We start from the raw sequence: 18,686 nt of genomic DNA, 5'->3' as shown, positions 1-18,686 counted from the left end.
CGGGCAGCTCTCTGAGCTTCAGTATCTTCAGCCGTGAATGGGAATAACATCATGGACATCACAGGGCCGGTGTGAGGAACAGAGATAACGTGTTAAAGAGCGCCTGCCATAGTCAGCTCACAGCCGACATGCAGTAAATAAAAGTTATGCCTCTCTTAAGGAAGACCAAATAACAGCACATAGACCAGTCTAGCCTGTAGCAATCAGAAAACAGTCTTTGATCAGTGTTTGCAGGCTACAAAGCTCTACAAACACTGGTGTGTGGTCACAACCAAAAGACAATTGCCACTCACAGATGATGTATGAAAGATGAGTGGTCCATTCAGCTTTTTGAGCCACACATCCACCACCATTCAATATTCCATTAAACATTTAACAGTAACATTTTCAAACACTAAAGAACAAACATACATTTGTTTCCAAAAAATACACAAGGAAAAAAAGATTCACCTATACTTTGAAAATGAATAAGCTTTCTTTTTCCAGACGTAACTCTGAAGTACCCTTATTTGATAAATATTTCTTAGGTGCCTGCTGTCTACTATGTGCCACAGCTCATTAGAAATTTCTCACTTTAAGTGGGAAATCTTATGACACTTAGTAATACATAAATGGGCCTAAGCATGTCCTGAGGTCACTAACCGCAGCACCTCTATCATGACGTTCCTGTCTCTGTTCTCCCTCTTCACATTGGGACCCTTCAGGGATGAGGCCCTTTCACAGTACTAACCATCGTTTCATCCACAGGGGCTGGCCTCGTACCTGGCACAACAGTTCTCAATTCTTACTGCGCATTGAGATTACTCGTGGAACCCAAGCCCCACCTCCTGAGTCAGTATGTCAGGGTGGGCGTGGGCCTTCCAGCAAAGTAGAAAAGCCAAACTGCACAGGTGCTTCTAATGAGACTCATTGCTGGAGCACTCAGAACTCGATAAAGGCCGCTGGATGCAAGCATCCTGCCAGCCAGATGATTCTGCCTCTGAAGTCCCTCTTGCACCACGCAATCCCCGTTTTCTGTTTCTAAACTTGATCTTTCTCTCGCATTTCCTAACCCAACCCACCCACACTGTTAGGCTGGAAACCTTAAGGAAGCTTCCAGATGCAAAACCTCAAAATCAATTTTTCTTTCTTGCTCACCTTCTTGGTCCAATTGTCACTAAGTCCTGTTGATTCTATGTCTGCAATGTGTCTGAAGTCCAACTACTTTCCAGGGCCCTAGTTAAAGTCCTTTCTAGCTCAGACTATTTCAGTAGCTTCCTAACTGGTCTTTTGCCTCTTGCTCTCCCATTATACCCTCTGTATCATTTTTTTTCCCTACAAGATCGCTATGTCCATATTACTCTTCTTGTCAAATACCTTCCACATACATACTTACTTCCTTGTATATGTAAAAACATTCTTTAGAAGGATACACAAGAAACTGGTAACATTGCTTCCTCTTGAGAGACACCTCCCAGGGAGACAAGGGTGAGAGGGAGACTTCACCGTGTGCTCTTTTCAATTTTCTACCATCTGAATGTGCCGCCTCTTCAAAAACAACCAGACCAAACTCAAACAACAAAAGCAAAAACATCTTCTATAGCTTTCCACCAAAAAACAAAACAAACAACACCCAACCCCTTACCATGGCAATTGTGACCTCCAACAATTTGGTCTCAATCTGTTTTCTAACATCGGCTTCTCAACCGCCCTTGCCATCCCCACCCTGCCAGCCCAAACTACTCTCTAGCCACAAAGCAGCTGTGCTTGGGGTGTCTTCTTCCGTGCCTTTGCTGAGCCCTCCCTCTGCGGCCTTACCATTCTTCTCCTCACTTGCCTCGGTTTACCGAGAAACCCATCTCTCACGGCCTGACTCCAGGCTTCCACAACACCTAACGTGTGTGATCCTTTCATATGTGTGCCTTCCCCACCACATGGAAACTTCAGGGCTCAAGTCTGTCTGGTTCATGGTCTTCTCCACAGCACCTGTCAGGGACTAACAGGAGACAACCAGTGAACACTGAGTTCAGTTGACTGTACGGAAAAGTTAAAATACCAACACTCTGGTATACAAACTTTCATCCAAGAACACCAAAAAGAGAAGGAACCCATTATCTCATCGTCGAGTTGCACAAGGTGTCGGGCCCTGGGTCAGAGCTGGCTACAAGACGCTCCTCTCACAGAACATCTTCAGAAGAAGGCTTGAGGGAAGGAGGCTTGAAAAGGAGTCTGGAGAGGGTGCCACTCCCAGCTTTCTTTGCCACTAACTGGCTGTAGGACACTGGCTAATCACTTCTCGAAGCTTTAGTTTTCTCATCCGTGAAATAAGGGGCAGGAGGACAAATTCTCTCGAGAGTTCCTTTTTCTAAGATCTAAGGTTCTGAGATTCTAAGTCACACCGCAAGAAAAGGGAGCCTGTCTTAGGAACTCTTTATGAAATAATGGTTAACGGATGCGGCTGTACTTTACTTTTCACATACAATATTACAGTACTGCATGAACTAGCTTTGAAGCATAGGCCCCATTTCAGGCTTTCCAGTTTATCCTTTCCCCTTAGCACACCACCACATGCATGTTTTCAGAGGAGTTTCAATAACAATTCCGAGAATAAAAACACTAATCCATGTCCTTTTACTTTAGTTTTAACCACCTAAAATGTCAGAGAACTTTTTCTCCTTTGAGCCACTAACAAAAAAGTCAAGCCAACCGTTTTTCAACTTAAATTCTGATAAAAGAATAAAACATGTTACAGATTAGTATTAACAGACTTCACTGAATTCAAATGATCTGTAAATAAATATGCATGTGTACAATGTATTCATAAAACACACTAACCTTGTTATCCAACGACCCTTGACTGTTCAGTGAATTCAGCGTACGTGAACAAGAAAAACAACGAGAAGATCAAAGCTGCCACTCAAGAACCAAGAGAAGCGGATTTTTAAAAACAGTGCATGTACAGGACATTCCTGTTTAGACCTATCTCATTTCATGGAAACACTGATGACTGTATTACCAATTAGTGGTCAACCTGGAGGCCATGGGCAGTTTTCTAGCTCTTATGCAAATAGCTCAAATCCATTTTCTTACCCAGAACTGCTCTCCAAACACTGAAGTGAAAACAGAAGCACTTTTTTGTTTGCTCCACTCAGCACAGCTAACCTTTCGCATCTACCACAAATGACAGCACAGACTAATTCTGGGAAGTCAGAAAACTTGCTGGGTGATGGCATCCTCAAAAGACCAAAATGTACAGTTGCAGTAGTACAAAAAGAAAGAAATTCCCTTTCTTTTCAAAATAGTCTGTTAACGAAAGAAAAATCAGTGCAAAAATGTGTTGGAACTGCCCTGAGTCAAAATAGTCCTGGGCCTTCAACAGAAAGTACTCTTTGTAGGAAGTCACTTTTGTCGTCTGTGGCAAAGGTTCTGCAGTCATTTTGTAGTCTCTGGGATTCGTACCACCAACTCAATCATTCTAGAACTATTCACCAGCTACAAACTTACCTCAAAAACAATGTTTAAGAACCTGGTAAATTTATAAATTGTTAAATGTGACAGAGTCAAGATCAACAATGAGCTTAATGATGAGAGCGATTTCACAGCAACTGCAAAAGTGTAAATTAGTATAACCTTTCTGGAGGGACCTGTGCTAATACTTATATCAGAGGCCTTGTAGATGTTCACAGCCTTGGACTCAGGAGCTCTTCTTCAAGGAATTTATGCTAAGGAAATATTCAGATGTACAGATATTCACTCTAGTGCTACTTGTAACAGAAAATTGGAAATAATTGAAATAACTAAAAATAGAGGACTGGTTAAATAAATTACAGACTGTGCAGGCAGTAAAATATGATGTAGTTATGCTTATCAGTATAGAAATGCTCAATTTACATTACACAAAAATCTCATCACACAGAACACACCTTAATCTAACTTTCTTTAATAATGTATATACATACAATCTATACACAAAGGCTGGAGGAAACCAGGCTGAGTACAGCTGAGTCACGAATTACACGTGTTTTATACTATGCTTTTCTGAACATGCGTTACTTTTATAAGCACACAACAATACCATTTACTTAAAAGCACCAGACATGCAAGCATGAAACTTAGGTCCAAGTCACAGCTCTGATACCAGCTGTATCGACCTTACTGGTGAGTCAACTTTATAGATGGGGAATCAGATGCAGACTAAGTGGAGATAAGAGCAGCTCGTTTATAGCTGAAAGATTAAATCAGGTAAAACAAAAACGCGCTGTAAAATCTAAAGCACTATATAAAGCCCCGGTAAGATGAATCATATTTTGTGTCAGATATTGAATAAATGCTTACGAGGAACAGAGAAGAGTACTTTTAGTCTGTAAAGAAAACTCCTGCCCCAGTCCCCAATCCACTCAAGTTTCTTTTGGGATCTATTTAAAAGCATTGAGCATCTTTTCCTTAACATTTTAAATTAAATTGAAAGAGCTGTGCCACCCGCCAACTCAAGTTTAAACGTGTAAGTGTGTGCTATCAGCCCAGGCCCTCTGCCGTGGGTCAGCTTTTGCAAAAACTCTTGGCTTATGATGCAATTTATGGTGAACTGTTTAACAATAGGAAACAGTGATTTTAGATCTCAGGGAGATGGAAAACTATCAGATATTAAAAATATCTGACAACTCCCAAACAAGACAGGTCACTGAATTTTATTACTAACGATAAAGATTAGGACCTAGGGCACCACTTCTTAAAATGAGACCATTTTGAAAGGCAAACTCACAAGGCACATCGTGGTCAACTAACCAGAATGCCTGGTTTGAAAAGAGAATTTCTTTAGAAAGAAAACTGTTAACTTTACTGTTAACTTACTTTTCCAAAGCATTTTTCTGAAAATTCTGAACCTAAAGCTTCAGGTAAGGCCTCTCTAAAAGGCATGGGGATGTACAAAAACATGAATTTGGCATTTAGCTTGAACTTGACATAAGCGTTTATTGAAAGAACGTGGTTGTAGGTCAAATACTCTGACCCGGTGTAGTGCCTCGAGTCACAGAGCAGTACAAACTCCACTGGATGGTGTTGCAAGCATTCAGGTTATGTACTGCCCAGTTTCACAGAGCAGTGCTAAAGTTCAGGGACCAGCCTCCCCCAGCCCAGGTACCCCTCCTACCCCCCAACCCAACCAGCTAAAACCTGCGGCCTACCTTCCGCTACAACTTAAAACTCCTTTACCAAAACGTATTTTCTAAAAAGTAGAAACAGTCATGCTTTTAAAATTTAATCACTTGCTCTACAAAAAAAGATTCATCCAGAATCCTTTAAGGAGATTATTAACAAATTGAGAGAGAAGCTGGAAGTTAGAAAAATTTAAAACTATGCTTGAGAATCTCTAGATTAAAGACTGTGAACAAAGGAAACGTAGCTCTGACAGTATAACAAATGAGGAAATGACTTTAAAAATAATGTGCCTTTTAAGAATCTTATGAAAAGTACAGTATTTCTATACAGTTAAGTGAGAAAAATATCAGAGAGCAGACTTTAAAAAACAAACAGCATGGGGCTGGCCCCGTGGCCGAGTGGTTAAGTTCGCGCGCTCCGCTGCAGGTGGCCCAGTGTTTCGTTGGTTCGAATCCTGGGCGCGGACATGGCACTGCTCATCAAACCACACTGAGGCAGCGTCCCACATGCCACAACTAGAAGGACCCACAACGAAGAATATGCAACTATGTACCGGGGGGCTTTGGGGAGAAAAAGGAAAAATAAAATCTTTAAAAAACAAACAAACAGCAAAATGCCTCTACCCATCAACCCTGTAATCTTATTTATTTCAGAATGATGGAACAGTCAGAAAAGTCAAACAGCAACTAGTCAGTGGCTTTTTTTGGGGGGCTGGAGGGGAGGGGGTCAGTGGCTTCTTAAACCCTGGTGTTCTATGAGTCCTTGAAGGCTATTTTACTAAATCCACAATTCACACTTCCTTTACATTCTACCAATTTCTCTTGAAAGCAGGCATATGGTATCAGGTATATTCAAACTACTGACCGATCTTAGAACCCTTAGAACGCTTTCCCTTGTATAAAATAATTATATTAGAATTATAGTAAAATAAATATATAAAAAACAACCATATTCCTCATAAAGTTATAGAGTTACACTATGATTCAATAATTCCATTCCTACGTATATACCCAAGAAAATGGAAAATATATGTTCACACAAAGGCCTGTACATGAATGTGTCACAGCAGCACTATTCACAACAGCCAAAAAGTGGAAACAACCCAATGTCCATCGACACATGAATGGATAAACAAAATGTAGTATCCATACAATGGAATATTATTCTGCCCTAAAAAGGGATGAAGTACTGACACTACAATGTGGGTGAATCTTGAAAATACAATACTAAGTGAAAAAAAGCCAGACACAAAAGACCACATATTGTATGATTCCATTTATAGGAAATGTGTAGAACAGGCAAATATATAGAGTCAAAATCTATTTTTCGTTGCCAAGCAGTGAGGGAGGGGAGACTGGGGAGTGACTGCTAAAAGGTAGGGGGTTTCTTTTGGGGTGATGAACATGCTCTGGAACTAGTTAGTTGTGGTGGTTGCACAACCTTGTGAATGTATTAAGTGCCACTGAATTTTTCACTTTAAAAGGTGAATGTTATGACAGGTGAATTACATATTTTGATTTTCAAATATTCAACCAGGGTCATGTCTGTTGTCAATAGATAGATCAGGCTGGATTTTGACTTTCAGAAAATTATAACTATGTAAGACTGGTTTTTTTGACAAGGCTTGAAATCTAGCTGAGGGAAATTCTAAACAGGACATCCTGAAGGGCTGCAATTAGCACACAAACACCCTCTCCCAAGGTGACTGCTTTGTTAAAAGGACAACACGCTTTCAGATATCGAGGTTTTACCAAATATACTGAAACTATCATGACTGTTGGAAAACATCAAATCCTACTCAGTCTATTCACTTCCTAAATAAAATTCAGATCTTTATATTGTTCATATAATCCTTATACCTCAAGACAACACATTTTAAGACTCACATTACTCACAAAACCATTTCAAAATCCTGGCCACAAGCAAAATCAGATCCAAATGAAATTGTTTTCATTTCTTTTTGAGGTTTCAAGTTAAATCAAACTTAAACAAACATCTCTCAGTTTTATAAGAATTACTTTAAAACAATACTCAGAGGTCAGAATTTACATGGCATAGACGATGCTGCCATTTTTTAAAGAAGTGGTTTCAGTAAATTGTGGTTTAGGATGCAGAGGTTTTGGTGCATTTTAATTATGAGTCATAGAGTGAATAAAGAAGTTGTAAAAACACACACACTCTTCAGCAGGAAAAGCATTAGAAAGACAAACAGTATGAGAGGACAGACTGGTTTTGAATTCATCTATCTTGTCAACAAAACTTAACCAGAGGTGTAACGGAAAGAGGACTGGAATGGGGAGCCTTGGTGCTAGCCCTGGTTCTGCCATTAACTAGGAGAGTAACCTCAGCAAAGTCATTTGACCCTCTGGAGGCCTCCATTTCTCATCAGTAAAATGAAAGAACTGGACTCCAAGATTTCTAAGTCTTACAACTCTCAACAGTCTTGGATTCTATTGTTAAGCAGCTTAGGGCTGTGGGAGGTCCAGCGATTACACACTAGGCAGCTCTCATATTTTTGTGTACTTAGGTATCCATGCCATAGAAAGTAACAAGAGAACCCAAGATTAGCCACAGAGAAAAAAGAAAAAGTGCACACATTTCCTGCTGGTACTGGTTTACTCCTGCTGGACCTAATAAAGAGAAAGCACCTTTGCCAATTTTCCAGGAGATAGGAGTGGTTCCTGTGTCTCACCACACCCACCATAGTTGGTTTTTCCTAAGAGAAATCCAGTCGGGACTCTACAAAATGTTGTAAAGCACCAAGTACTCTTAGTCACTGCATGACTAATAAGACAGATCTATTCGAAATTAAAGAAATGAAACAGCTTTCTCTTTCTATCACAAAAAGAAATAAGCAGCTTTCATTCCAAACAGTCAAGGAGTCCTAGATGACCACAGTGACTTGCAGAGATACTCAGCAATAAACAGTGTCAACCAAAGAAAATGGATTACCCATAGAACTAGAATGTTCAGAGCACTGAGGTTCAACATAACATCATTATTCAAAGTAGCCTTTTAATGCAATTCAGTTTACAACTCCAACTTCCAGAGTAAAAAGCAATATTAAAGGCTCGCCAAGATGCATCACCTCTTTCACAGCAAGAGACAATCAGATCTGCCTGTGATAAAACAGAAGTCGCTATCATACGGACTGGTCTGTGGAAGCCAGAGATCAAATGAGGCCAACTCAGTCGTTTCAGGTGGCTCCTGAAAGTTAAGATGACATCCGGAAGAGCTCCTCCAAAACAGGACAGTCCTGGAGAACCTGTCTCCTCCGATTTGGGCACAACACACACACACACACACACATTCTTAAAATGGTTCTTTGTCAAAGGGAGGGCCAAAGACCACCCCCAGGGCACATAAGTGACAATCTGTCGGATTATGCCTGGTGACATTCCTTTCGGGAGGGGTAGAGAGATTAACTTGGTACCCACACATGGCCCTCTAGGTGGTACATGGATGGACATCATGGGGTCAGTGAAGTCCCCAGACACCTACGCAAAATTTTGTCTATGCACATTTTTCTGGGGAGAGAGACCTTGGGCAGTCAAAAATTCTCAGAGCCTGTGAACCAAGGGAAGTTAAGAACCACTGACTTAGTGCCAGATATAAAACGGAAGAAATCCACTGAAAGTGCCCACATGAATAAGATAGAAAGTAATGCCCGTTATTTGAGGGGCAAAATAACAGAGTGCTGTCTTTTCCAAACAAAAGGAAAATATGATCTGATGGTCTGAAGTCCTTGAGGGTCAGGTAGTCCACTCCCTTCATCCTCTGGGCTAGATGAGGACAAGGAGCTGAGAGGCTCTCGCCCAAAACCACAGATCCAGAGCTGGTAAGTGGGGAAGCTGAGCACCAAATCAGGCTAGGTTCCTGCCAGAATGGTATGCTGATACTTTTTTCAGAATACATTTGACCAAAATGTCCCATACCCTTATAAATATTCCACTCCAATAAGAAGATGGCCTTCAAAAATTTTTACATCAAGCTTCAGCATAGGGACTTGACACATTCCAATATCCCCCAATTCATCAACCAAATCACAAAAGATAGCAGACAGCAGGTGTATAAGGGGGAACCAGAGGGGCTCACTGTCCCCTATCCTGTAGCACTATGACTGCAACTTGAAAAAGCAGCACAGGCCACAAGCTCACTGAGGGAAGCGCTCCTAAATGTATTGGAAAAAAGACAGCCACTGAGAGCCCTTTAACAAAGATACTGAGTCAGGGTCAAGCTGACTTCAGAGTAGAGTCGTGGGATTTTAATCTGCAAGCTCCTCGACCTTCTGAGGAGTCTCTCTCTCTCTTAAAGTTAACATTAAGAGTGTTGCCTACACACTAAAGGATTTTCTCAACGCAGGTAACGGGGTCATCTAAAGTTAAACTGAGAAGAACCTTTCCAGTTCCGTGTTCACAAACACTACATGGAGGAGAAGCAAAGATAACACCCAGTTATGCTGAGATCAAATTTAAAAATAATTATAGTCATAAAAAGTTACAGGACCAATTGTTCCGATGCCAAACTCTGCCTCAGCATATGAAATTTAAAAGTGACCAAAAACTTAATCTCACCAGAGAAGTGAAACCGAAGTGACATTTGCCTCCCAGTTCAATGACAGCATGTCCTTCAATTTCAAAGGAAGTGCTTTATTTATTAAAGGAGATTTAATGGCATACTACTGCACGGTGCATACATACATCGCCTCCAAAGACGTCCGTTAGGTAAAGTTTCTGATCGCCTGGGAACTACATTTAGCCCCGTCTCCCAGCCCCCGACTGCAAGAGGCCTTCGGAAGCACCTGTGGCCTGAAAAACCTTTAACCAATTTTCAAGGCTTCCCTGGCTGCAGTCTGGAAGAGTGTTCGACCGTTCTATTTTGGGTCAAGGAGATTCTCCTCCACCCCAAGTGACCTCGAGTGGGCAAGATCAGCGCGGGAGAATGCGCTGCGAGTGCTTTTTCAGCAGGCCAGCGGCCCCCGCCGCGAGACTCCGGAAAGGATGGAGACCCGGCCACGCTCGAGGCGGCGAAGGGATGCGGCCGGGTGTCCGGGGCTCGCGCCGCACGGTCGCTCGGGATCCCGCAGCCCGGGGCCGGGCGGAGCCGTCCGGAGCCTGCGGAGCAGCGGGGATCCCCGGGGCACGCGGAGGGAGGAGGGGGGAGGAAACGCAGCGGGCTCCGGAGCTGCAGGTGCCGCCGGGGGAGGGGACGAGGTCGTCCGGGGCTGCCGCGGCCAGGGGACTCAGAGTGCGGTTCTGGACTCGGACAAACTGGTCACATCCTCGGGCTGGGTGACCTTGAGCACGTGTCTCGACAGCCCTGCGCCTCGGTTTCCTCACCTCTCCAATGGGGGTTGTTCGAGCGGAAAAGGCACCCCGGAGCGCTTGGCGCGGCGCCTGGCACATCGTAAGCGCTCGCTGCGAGCGGGCCGCCGCTGGCTCCGCTCCCCGCCCGCGGGCACGGGGAAGCCCCGCGCGGGGAGTCCCCGGGAGGCGGATCCGGGGCCGGGGCCGGGCCGGGGGGCCGGGCCGGGGGGCCGGGCCGGGGACTCACCGAGCACGTCGGCCGAGCGGTGCCGGGCCACGAAGCACGCGTCGTCCCCGTAGCACGCGCCCTTCTTGAGGAGGCCCTTCCGAAAGTCCTTGCCGAAGCCGCAGCCGGCCGTCACCAGCCCGTAGTCGCCGCCGCCGCCGCCGCCGCCGCCGCCGGCCCTGGGGTCGGTCTGCGAGAGGCCGCCCAGCACGGCGCGGGCCACCAGCCGCCCGTACGAGAGGACCGAGAACATCGCCGCCGCCGCCCCCCCGAGGAGGCGGGGGGCCCGGGGAGCAGGAGAACGCAGAGGCCCGGAGCCGGCTCTCTCCTCCGCCGCCGCCGCGCCGCCGCCGCGCTCCTCAGGGCGGCGCGCAGTCGCCGCCGCCGCCCCTGCCCGCCGCGCGGGGCCTCGCACACGCTCCGCCGCGCGCACCGGAGCCAGAGCGAGGTCAGAGCCAGCGGCTCCTCCGCTTCAGCCCGACTGGGGTCTCGGCTGCAGCCACCGCTGCCGCCGCCATCTTCCGCTCCACTAGCGTGTTCCGGGCCGCGCCGGGAGCGCCGCCCCCTCCGCGGCCACGCCCCTAGCCCCGCCCACGATTCGCGGCTCAGGCCCAAGCCCCGCCCCCTCGGGCTCGCAGCCGTGTGCAATCACCGAGGTCGAGCGTGCGCAGAGGGTGTGGACGCAATGTCTCCTGGGAGTTGTAGTCCGGGAGTTGTGGTCGCTTTTTACTTGACTGCCTAACGTCCAGGACCTAGGAGGATTCCCCAGACGCTGGATCTCAGTTAAGTTACTGAGAATTACAAGTGGGCTGTTTGAGAGTTTCCTCCCCTGTTTTAACTGTCTCTCTTAAAGGCTGTTCTTTTAAGTAACGCCACCACCTCTTTAAAGAACAACCTGAAGGAAACTAGGTCGCATAATAGGTCACGTAATATTATTCTGTAGTATACACATTAAGAAACTGAAGTACACAAATCTAGTGACGCCTCCAAAATTTATATACTAGAAGGGTTTAGGGGCAGCAATCTGTTTGGAAAGAAGAGCCATTTTGCATAGTATTTAGGAACATTCAAGAATATGCTGTAAGTCCCTATTAGATTGGGGGTGGGGGTTGAGTGGGGGAGACAGTGATGGAGATACAGGCACGGCCACTGCAGATATGTCACACAGAAGTGTTTCAGACTTTGCAGATGGTCCTGCCAAATTGGGAGTAAAAAAGTCCAGGCCCCAAATTTCTTTGTCCCAAACCTTAATTTTCTTGAGGGTCCAGCTGGCTAAGCAGGTCTTTTCCCGACCAATGCCTTGGGTGCCCAGAGAGGTCATGCAATGCTAAAAACTTGCAAAGATGAGGCCCCTTCCTCTCTCCTTCCACAGCTGCCACCTCTTCTCCTCAAAAGGACAGCCCTTGGCAAGAAAGGCAGCTTCCCTCCTTTTTTTTAAAGCTCTCAGCTCACCCCTAACAAAGACATCAGTAGCCTTCTCCAGATTTTGACTATTATTATAAGAAACCTTCTCCTGAAATTATTTAGGTTGAATAATAACTAAATTTAATAGGGAGTTTGTAATCTAACGGGAAGATTAGCTCACCAAATATGTGTAATATATTTGTATCTGTGTGTGAATGTACATTCAGATTACATATCATGCTCAGTGGCGCTATACATAATCTAACCCTTGCGTACCTCTCCACCCCATTTGGTGCCATGTCCCCTGAGCTGACTGGGCTCTAACCATACTCACAGCTGCCTCATGGCCTTTGCTTTTGCTCTTCCTTCTACTCACTAGAATGTTATTCCGTTATCCGAGGGTCCTGTGCTCTTTCTGGCTGTATCCCCAGAACATATGGGCAAATTGTAAATACTTTAGTAAATGAATGAAAGAATGAATGAATATTTCGCTAGATCCTAAGTTCCCCAAAGGCAAGGATCATATGGCATTTTATTATTAGGATCTGATGCAATGCCTGGCACACAGTAGGGGAGTTTGTAAATATTTATTGAATTAAAACAAGGAATAATTGAATACAAACTATAAATAATATAAAAAATAATGTCTGTTGAGTAAAGTAATGATTGAATGAATGAGGTTCACAAATAAAAGAAAATTGAGATTTGAGGCAAGTGATCTAATTTGGAGTAATTTTTAGTTTTATCGAAACATACATATGTATCACCCAGAAGCGTTGGTCCTTTCCCATTCACTGTTGACAGGTCTGTACTTATTCTGGGGACTCTTATCTCACTCTTGAAAAGATTTTTATACCTTTCTTAATACATCTGCCAACTATCCACTCAGAGTGTAGTATTCTGTTATCCTAATTACTGTCATTAAACAGTTCACAGTGTACCGAGTACTCTATATGTTTGTGTCCTTAGGGTTTTCATCAAAATTGGACTGATTAAGTCACTTAATATAGTGAGTGGCACTTTGTCAAATATGTAGATCCCCCAAAAAAGTTCATTTATTGGATAAAGGATATAGTGATCCCAAGAACACAGTCACACCTTGCTATTTTTTCTGGCCCACGAGAATTGGAGAGCACCCACAAGAGAGGGTGCAGCCCCAAAGATCCTCTGCTTGGCATTTATGTCCACGCCAGCTGTGCTAAAGGTTGTTCTTTCAAGCACACACCACTACCAGATCCCAGCCGGGCTGTCAGGTAATTCTACCCCAAGGACAAACTTTTTAAAATAGCATGTCAACCCCTATTCCTTGCCTTGTCAGACTCCTTCAGACTGCCCCTACCTTTCATTTCAGGGCCTGTATTACCTAATTTCTGTGTCACTCAGAAGAACCGGTTGGATGAGATGAGCAGGAACGTAAGATGTGACTCTGAAGCTGTTAACGTCTGCTCTCATGGGGCTGCCGCTTGCAGCGTTAAATGATACAGGTGTCTTGAGTTTCCTGCAAATGAGTTGCTCGCCAGAGCACCATGTGCACCAAATCCTTTCTCAGAGCTCCTTTGCGCTTTTTGGAAAGGAGAGGAGACAAGGCCTCAGGTTCCCTTGAATCATTTATTCCAGAGCCAGCTCTGAAAAGTTTCGCCATCCTGGGGCGTTTCATCATCGCCAGGAGAGAGTATTTTGAAAAAACACCTTCCCCTGCCCTCCCCCAGGAGCACAATTCACTTTTGACATTTTGACATTTTACTACACTTAAAAGGCCCTAAGAGTTTTCTTCCTTAACAGAGTTACATTCCTAGCACTTCAAGGATTCCTGGGAGGTCACTTGTCACTCTCAGAGGCGAACAAGTGGTGAAAATACCATCTGTGTTCCCAGGGCACCTCCATGGCATTAGGAAAGAGCTTTGCACTGGAGTCACCCCAGCTCCTAAAAAAAGCAAAAAAAAAAAAAAAAAGCATGAATTCCCTAATGAGAGTTTCTGTCGGACTGGTAAACTGATCTCTTTTGATTTCTTTTTGCTAACTTATTCAAAAGAAGCACTAATTAGTTTATGGCAAGGTTTCTCAACCTTGGCACTATTGACATTTGGGGCCAGAAAATTCTTTGTTGTGGGGAGCTATCCTGTGCATTGGAGTGGGCTTAGCTGCATCCCCGCCTCTATCCACTGGATACCAGTAGCACACCTCACTCCCTAGCTGGGACAACCAAGACCGTCTCCAGAGATTGCCATGTGTCCCCTGGGGGCAAAATCACCCCCAGTTTAGAACCACTGGGTTATACCAATGCCGTGCAAGTGAACAAATATTCGGTGAGCACTTGTTCTGTTCAAGGCTCCGGGCTAAGGATAAAAAAAATGTTGGTGCCTTCATGGAAGTCACAGAGTAGTAGGAGGGTTAAAAGGGAAGTAAATATATAGAGAAAATAAACACCGTCAATGGAAATAAAGGAGGGATGTGGGGGGGAGAACGCCCAGGGCACTTCATGAAGAGGTGACGTTTGTGAGAGGCCTGAATGGACAGACAGAGGTCTGAGGAGGGGGGACAGCCGTTCCAAGAGGAGGAAACGGAAACTGAATGAAGGCTCAGAGTGAGCGGAGAACAGGCAGTCTGGTGTAGCTCCACCTGAGGGTTTCAATCGAGGAATAACAGAAGTGGGGCTAGGGAAATAGTTTAGGAGCTATTTGGCCATAAAAAGGAATGACGTGCTAATCCACGCTTCAACATAGATGAACCACGAAAATGCTATGCTAAATTAAAGCAACCCGTCTCAAAGACCACATATTGTGTGAGGCTGTTTATGTGAAATGTCCAGAATAGGCAAGCCCATAGAGAAAGAAAGCAGATTAGTGGTTCCCAGAGGCAGGGGGGAGGGGGAATGGGAAGTGACTGCTAACGGGTGCGGGTGTGGGGTTTTCTGGGGGGGAGGGGGGGTAATGAGAATGTTCTGGAATTAGATAATGGTGATAGTTGCACAACCTTATAAATATGCTGGAAAACATTGTACCCTTTAAGAGGGTGAATGTTGTGGTATGTGAATTCCATCTCAATTAAAAAAGGAGTTTAGGACCTGCTACAGAGGGCCCTATATGCTATGCTGAGGGCACTTCATGCTGGAGACACCAAGCGGTCACCAAGTGCTTTTAATACGCCAGTAATAATGAAAAAATAATAAAAAATAATTAAAATAAAAAATAAAATAATAATAGCAGTAATAAGAACAGTAATGAGAGTGAGAACAATAGCTCCCTTAGACAGCACTTAATGTGCATTACCTGCACCATCTGCCCTGAGCACCTGTTTAAACACATGACCACCTGACAGTCTCGTCTGCATTGTTGTTGATAGTCCCTAGGACTGGTTATTTTGTTTATTGTTTGTCTTCCCCATGACTAAAATGTAAGTTCCATAAGAGCACGGGATTTTTTTTTTTTTTTGAGGAGGATTAGCCCTGAGCTAACTGCTGCCAATCCTCCTCTTTTTGCTGAGGAAGACTGGCCCTGAGCTCACATCTGTGCCCATCTTCCTCTACTTTATATGTGGGACACCTGCCACAGCATGGCTTGCCAAGCGGTGCCATGTCTGCACTCGGAATCTGAACCCCTGGCCGCCGAAGCGGAACATGTGAACTTAACCGCTGCACCACTGGGCCGGCCCCAGGAACAGGGGATTTTGTGTATTCTATTCACTACTTTATCTCAAGTGTCCAGAACAGTGCTGGGCCTATAATGGGTGCTAAATAAATACCTAACAAGTGAATGTTTTTGTTTAAGAGAACCTGAGATCACATAGAACAAGCAACTTATTTTACAGCTGAGGAAAGGGAGGTGAGTGACATGTTCATTCCATAGCAAGTCAGTGGGTGGAGCTGGGCTGAACTGGACAGGTGTCCTGGAGACTCCTGGTGCCTGCCCTGGAGGCCCTTTTGAAGGAAGTAGCCGTAGGCTGTTTGTTCCATGAACTCATCATGCTTTGCATTGTGTGTGATGGTTGTGTTTTCCCATCTAGCATCCACTCCCCCCATTCTCTGAGAGTAGTATTTTGATTTTCCATGGAGGAATAACTCATCGTCCTCTTGGTTGACGCAGTTTCCGTGGAACTGGCTCGATGGAGGTGGACACATGGCTCAGGTCTGACCAATCAGAGCATTGCTTTCTCTTGGTCACAGTTGGGTCCAGAGAGAAGGTACATGACTCAAGCAAAGCCAATGAAACTCCCTTCTGGGATTTTGCTGAAAGTATTAAGGAGAAATTCTCAGCAGGGTTTCTAAGCTGGTGGAATGCAGGCTTGGAACTGCCGATGGCCATCTTTGCCACTACTTGGGAAGAGCCAGCCTGAGAATGAAGACGAGACAGAGAGAAGCAGAGCCTAGAGATGGTAAGCAGGCCTCATGGCATCCACCAAACCCCTGAATCCAGCTTTGCCTGAAGGAAGATCAGTCCCTGAACTCATATTAATTCCCTATTTTGCTTAAGCCACTTTGAGTTTGGCTTGCAAAACAGGGATTCCCGACTAACACATCCTGTGAACATGGCTACAGTTATTGAATCCAGAAAAAGGTCCCCAAACCAAAGACAGCTGTTCGAAGGGAACTTCTCCTCCGCTTATTTACATGGAGAAGAGGGAACTGCCACTGTCAGTAGAACTAGTGAAGGAAACTTCCAACCTCCTCCTTTCATACCTCCTCGAGGGGAGTGGGTCTCATTGGTGGGTTCGGGAGAAGGTGCTAAGCACGCTACCCAGTCTCTTTCCCTCTTTTCTTTCTTTCAGTGGCCTGACCTTTAGACGCTCATGTTTCTGCCTCCGCCATGGGGAGTCGGGCCCTCTGGGGGAGGTCTGCAGTAGCCCAGCCTGTGACGGGTAAATCAGTGTCCTCCAGACGGCATCCCGTGCACAACGAAACCACGTTCTCCACTCAGCCTTCCCAATAAAACTGACCCTTTTGAGCTCCAGCAGCCTGATTCACACCTCTCCTTCTCCGTGGGTTTAGAATTTGGAAAGGCCAAGAGGGGGGGTCATTAATTATCACCTTGTAAACCCCAACATGTTAATTTTCTCTTCAGAAAATTTGGAGAGCCACGAGGACTGACATCTGGGGGCTGAAATAACACTTGGAGATCAGGTTTCCAGTGTGATCAGGGCTCCAGGCTTAAAGGTAATTATGAGTCAGGTGGGTTCTTGACCTGGGTAGTTTGTGACAGCTACAGTTGTTCAGCAAGATTTCACCTGGCAGGGGCCTGAATACAAGGACCTCTGGGGCGGGCCTTGACCTTACCCATGTGAGCACGGCTTTGACCTCAGCAGGTGGCTGGGACAGGGATTAGGTTATGGGGGGGGAGTTGGGGGGGGGAGCCTTTCTCCCCTCGGGATTGCTTACTTTAAAGACGACAGAGCTTTAGCTTACAAACGTTTAGGCTCTGGTGGGTAGATTTTTGCTTCTTGTATTACATCTTTCAGCAAAGCTCCAGGCTTGATTTTAAACAGCAAAGGCAGCTAAATTCTACGGGGTTGACAGAGCTCTTGTTTGTGGAGTTGTAACCTTTTTACAGCATGAACACAGGGTGTAGGTGGGTGCTGCCAAGTCAGCAGCCCCCAATCTTCTTCTGCAGATTGTTCTGATCTTCATTCGTGGTCATAAGCAGGACCCGGGGAGGGGCTGATCTCTTGACTGCAGTTGGCTTGTCACACGCTGGTAAGGCTCACCCCACCACTGGGATCTCAAGTTGGCTCTCATTTGTTAATTGCATAAGCCTTGATCATTGATTGCTATGGATTTGGGGAGCCCAGACTCTGACTTTACTCACAGAATAGGGGTATATTTTATTAATGAAAATGAATGAAAAGAACAAGGTCTTTATTATATAAGAAATATGCTTCTTTGTGGGTTGAGGTAGAGAAAGCTGATGAAAACCTAAAAACTAAGAAGGCAGTTAATGAAGCTTATGCCTAAAAGGCTTTGTCTTTGGGAAACAAGTTTGCTCAGGAAATTAAGGAGGAACTAGATTTTTTTTTTTAAAGATTTTATTTCCTTTTTCAAAATTTTTTTATTAAGATTTTACTTTTCCTTTTTCTCCCCAAAGCCCCCTGATACATAGTTGTGTATGTTTAGTTGTGGGTCCCTCTAGTTGTGGCATGTGGGATGCCGCCTCAGCATGGCTTGATGAGTAGTGCCATGTCGGCGCCCAGGATCCGAACCAGCGAAACCCTGGGCCGTGGCAGCAGAGCCCGCGAAGTTAACCACTCGGCCACAGAGCTGGCCTGAAAAAATTTTTTTGTGGTAATTATGTATGGAGACAGATGTTAACTAGACTTATTGTGGTGATCATTTCACAATATATACAAACATCCAATCATTTTGTTATACACCTGAAACGAATATAATGTTATATGTCAAATATACCTCAATTAAAAAAACATGCTTCTGTCATGCTACCAGAACAGAACCAGTGGAGGAGTGAAAGACAAATACAGGGAGGCCGGCTGAGTAAACTGGAGGAAGGCAGAGATCTTTTAAAGCTAAAACTGTGATCTTAGTAGACACTCAGACAGATATGAAAGGGAAAGGAGTTTTTGAAGGCTCAGCCAGGTAAACATTAAGAGGGAGGAGAGACTCATGCCTA

At 44.9% G+C, this 18,686-nt stretch overlaps 1 protein-coding gene and 1 long non-coding RNA gene across 3 annotated transcripts in view; one reads left to right on the top strand and one right to left on the bottom strand.

Moving 5' to 3' along the window:
- The window catches only part of PPTC7 (protein phosphatase targeting COQ7), a 35,880-nt gene extending 24,655 nt beyond the window's left edge, over window positions 1–11,225 (bottom strand). Inside the window, exon 1 of one of the 2 annotated variants that reach the window (XR_011420829.1) lies at window positions 10,690–11,199. Coding sequence is in view for 1 of the 2 variants with exons in the window: in XM_023647170.2 (XP_023502938.1) it covers window positions 10,690–10,921 (232 nt within the window). In the remaining variant the exon portion in view is untranslated. Of the gene's footprint in view, window positions 1–10,689 lie in introns of both variants that reach the window. The other variant, XM_023647170.2, reaches the window with a different exon arrangement.
- Window positions 11,226–16,312: 5,087 nt separating this feature from the next.
- Window positions 16,313–17,813, top strand: LOC111774655 (uncharacterized). The gene is made up of 3 exons (XR_002809743.2): window positions 16,313–16,443; window positions 17,130–17,221; window positions 17,676–17,813. It is a non-coding gene; the product is annotated as an uncharacterized lncRNA (long non-coding RNA).
- Window positions 17,814–18,686: the final 873 nt, after the last annotated feature.

Source organism: Equus caballus, chromosome 8 (genome assembly GCF_041296265.1).
Source record: "Equus caballus isolate H_3958 breed thoroughbred chromosome 8, TB-T2T, whole genome shotgun sequence".
NCBI classification, from domain to species: Eukaryota; Metazoa; Chordata; class Mammalia; order Perissodactyla; family Equidae; genus Equus; species Equus caballus.
Note: the sequence above shows the minus strand (reverse complement) of the source record. Positions and strands in the feature narration are given on the sequence as shown.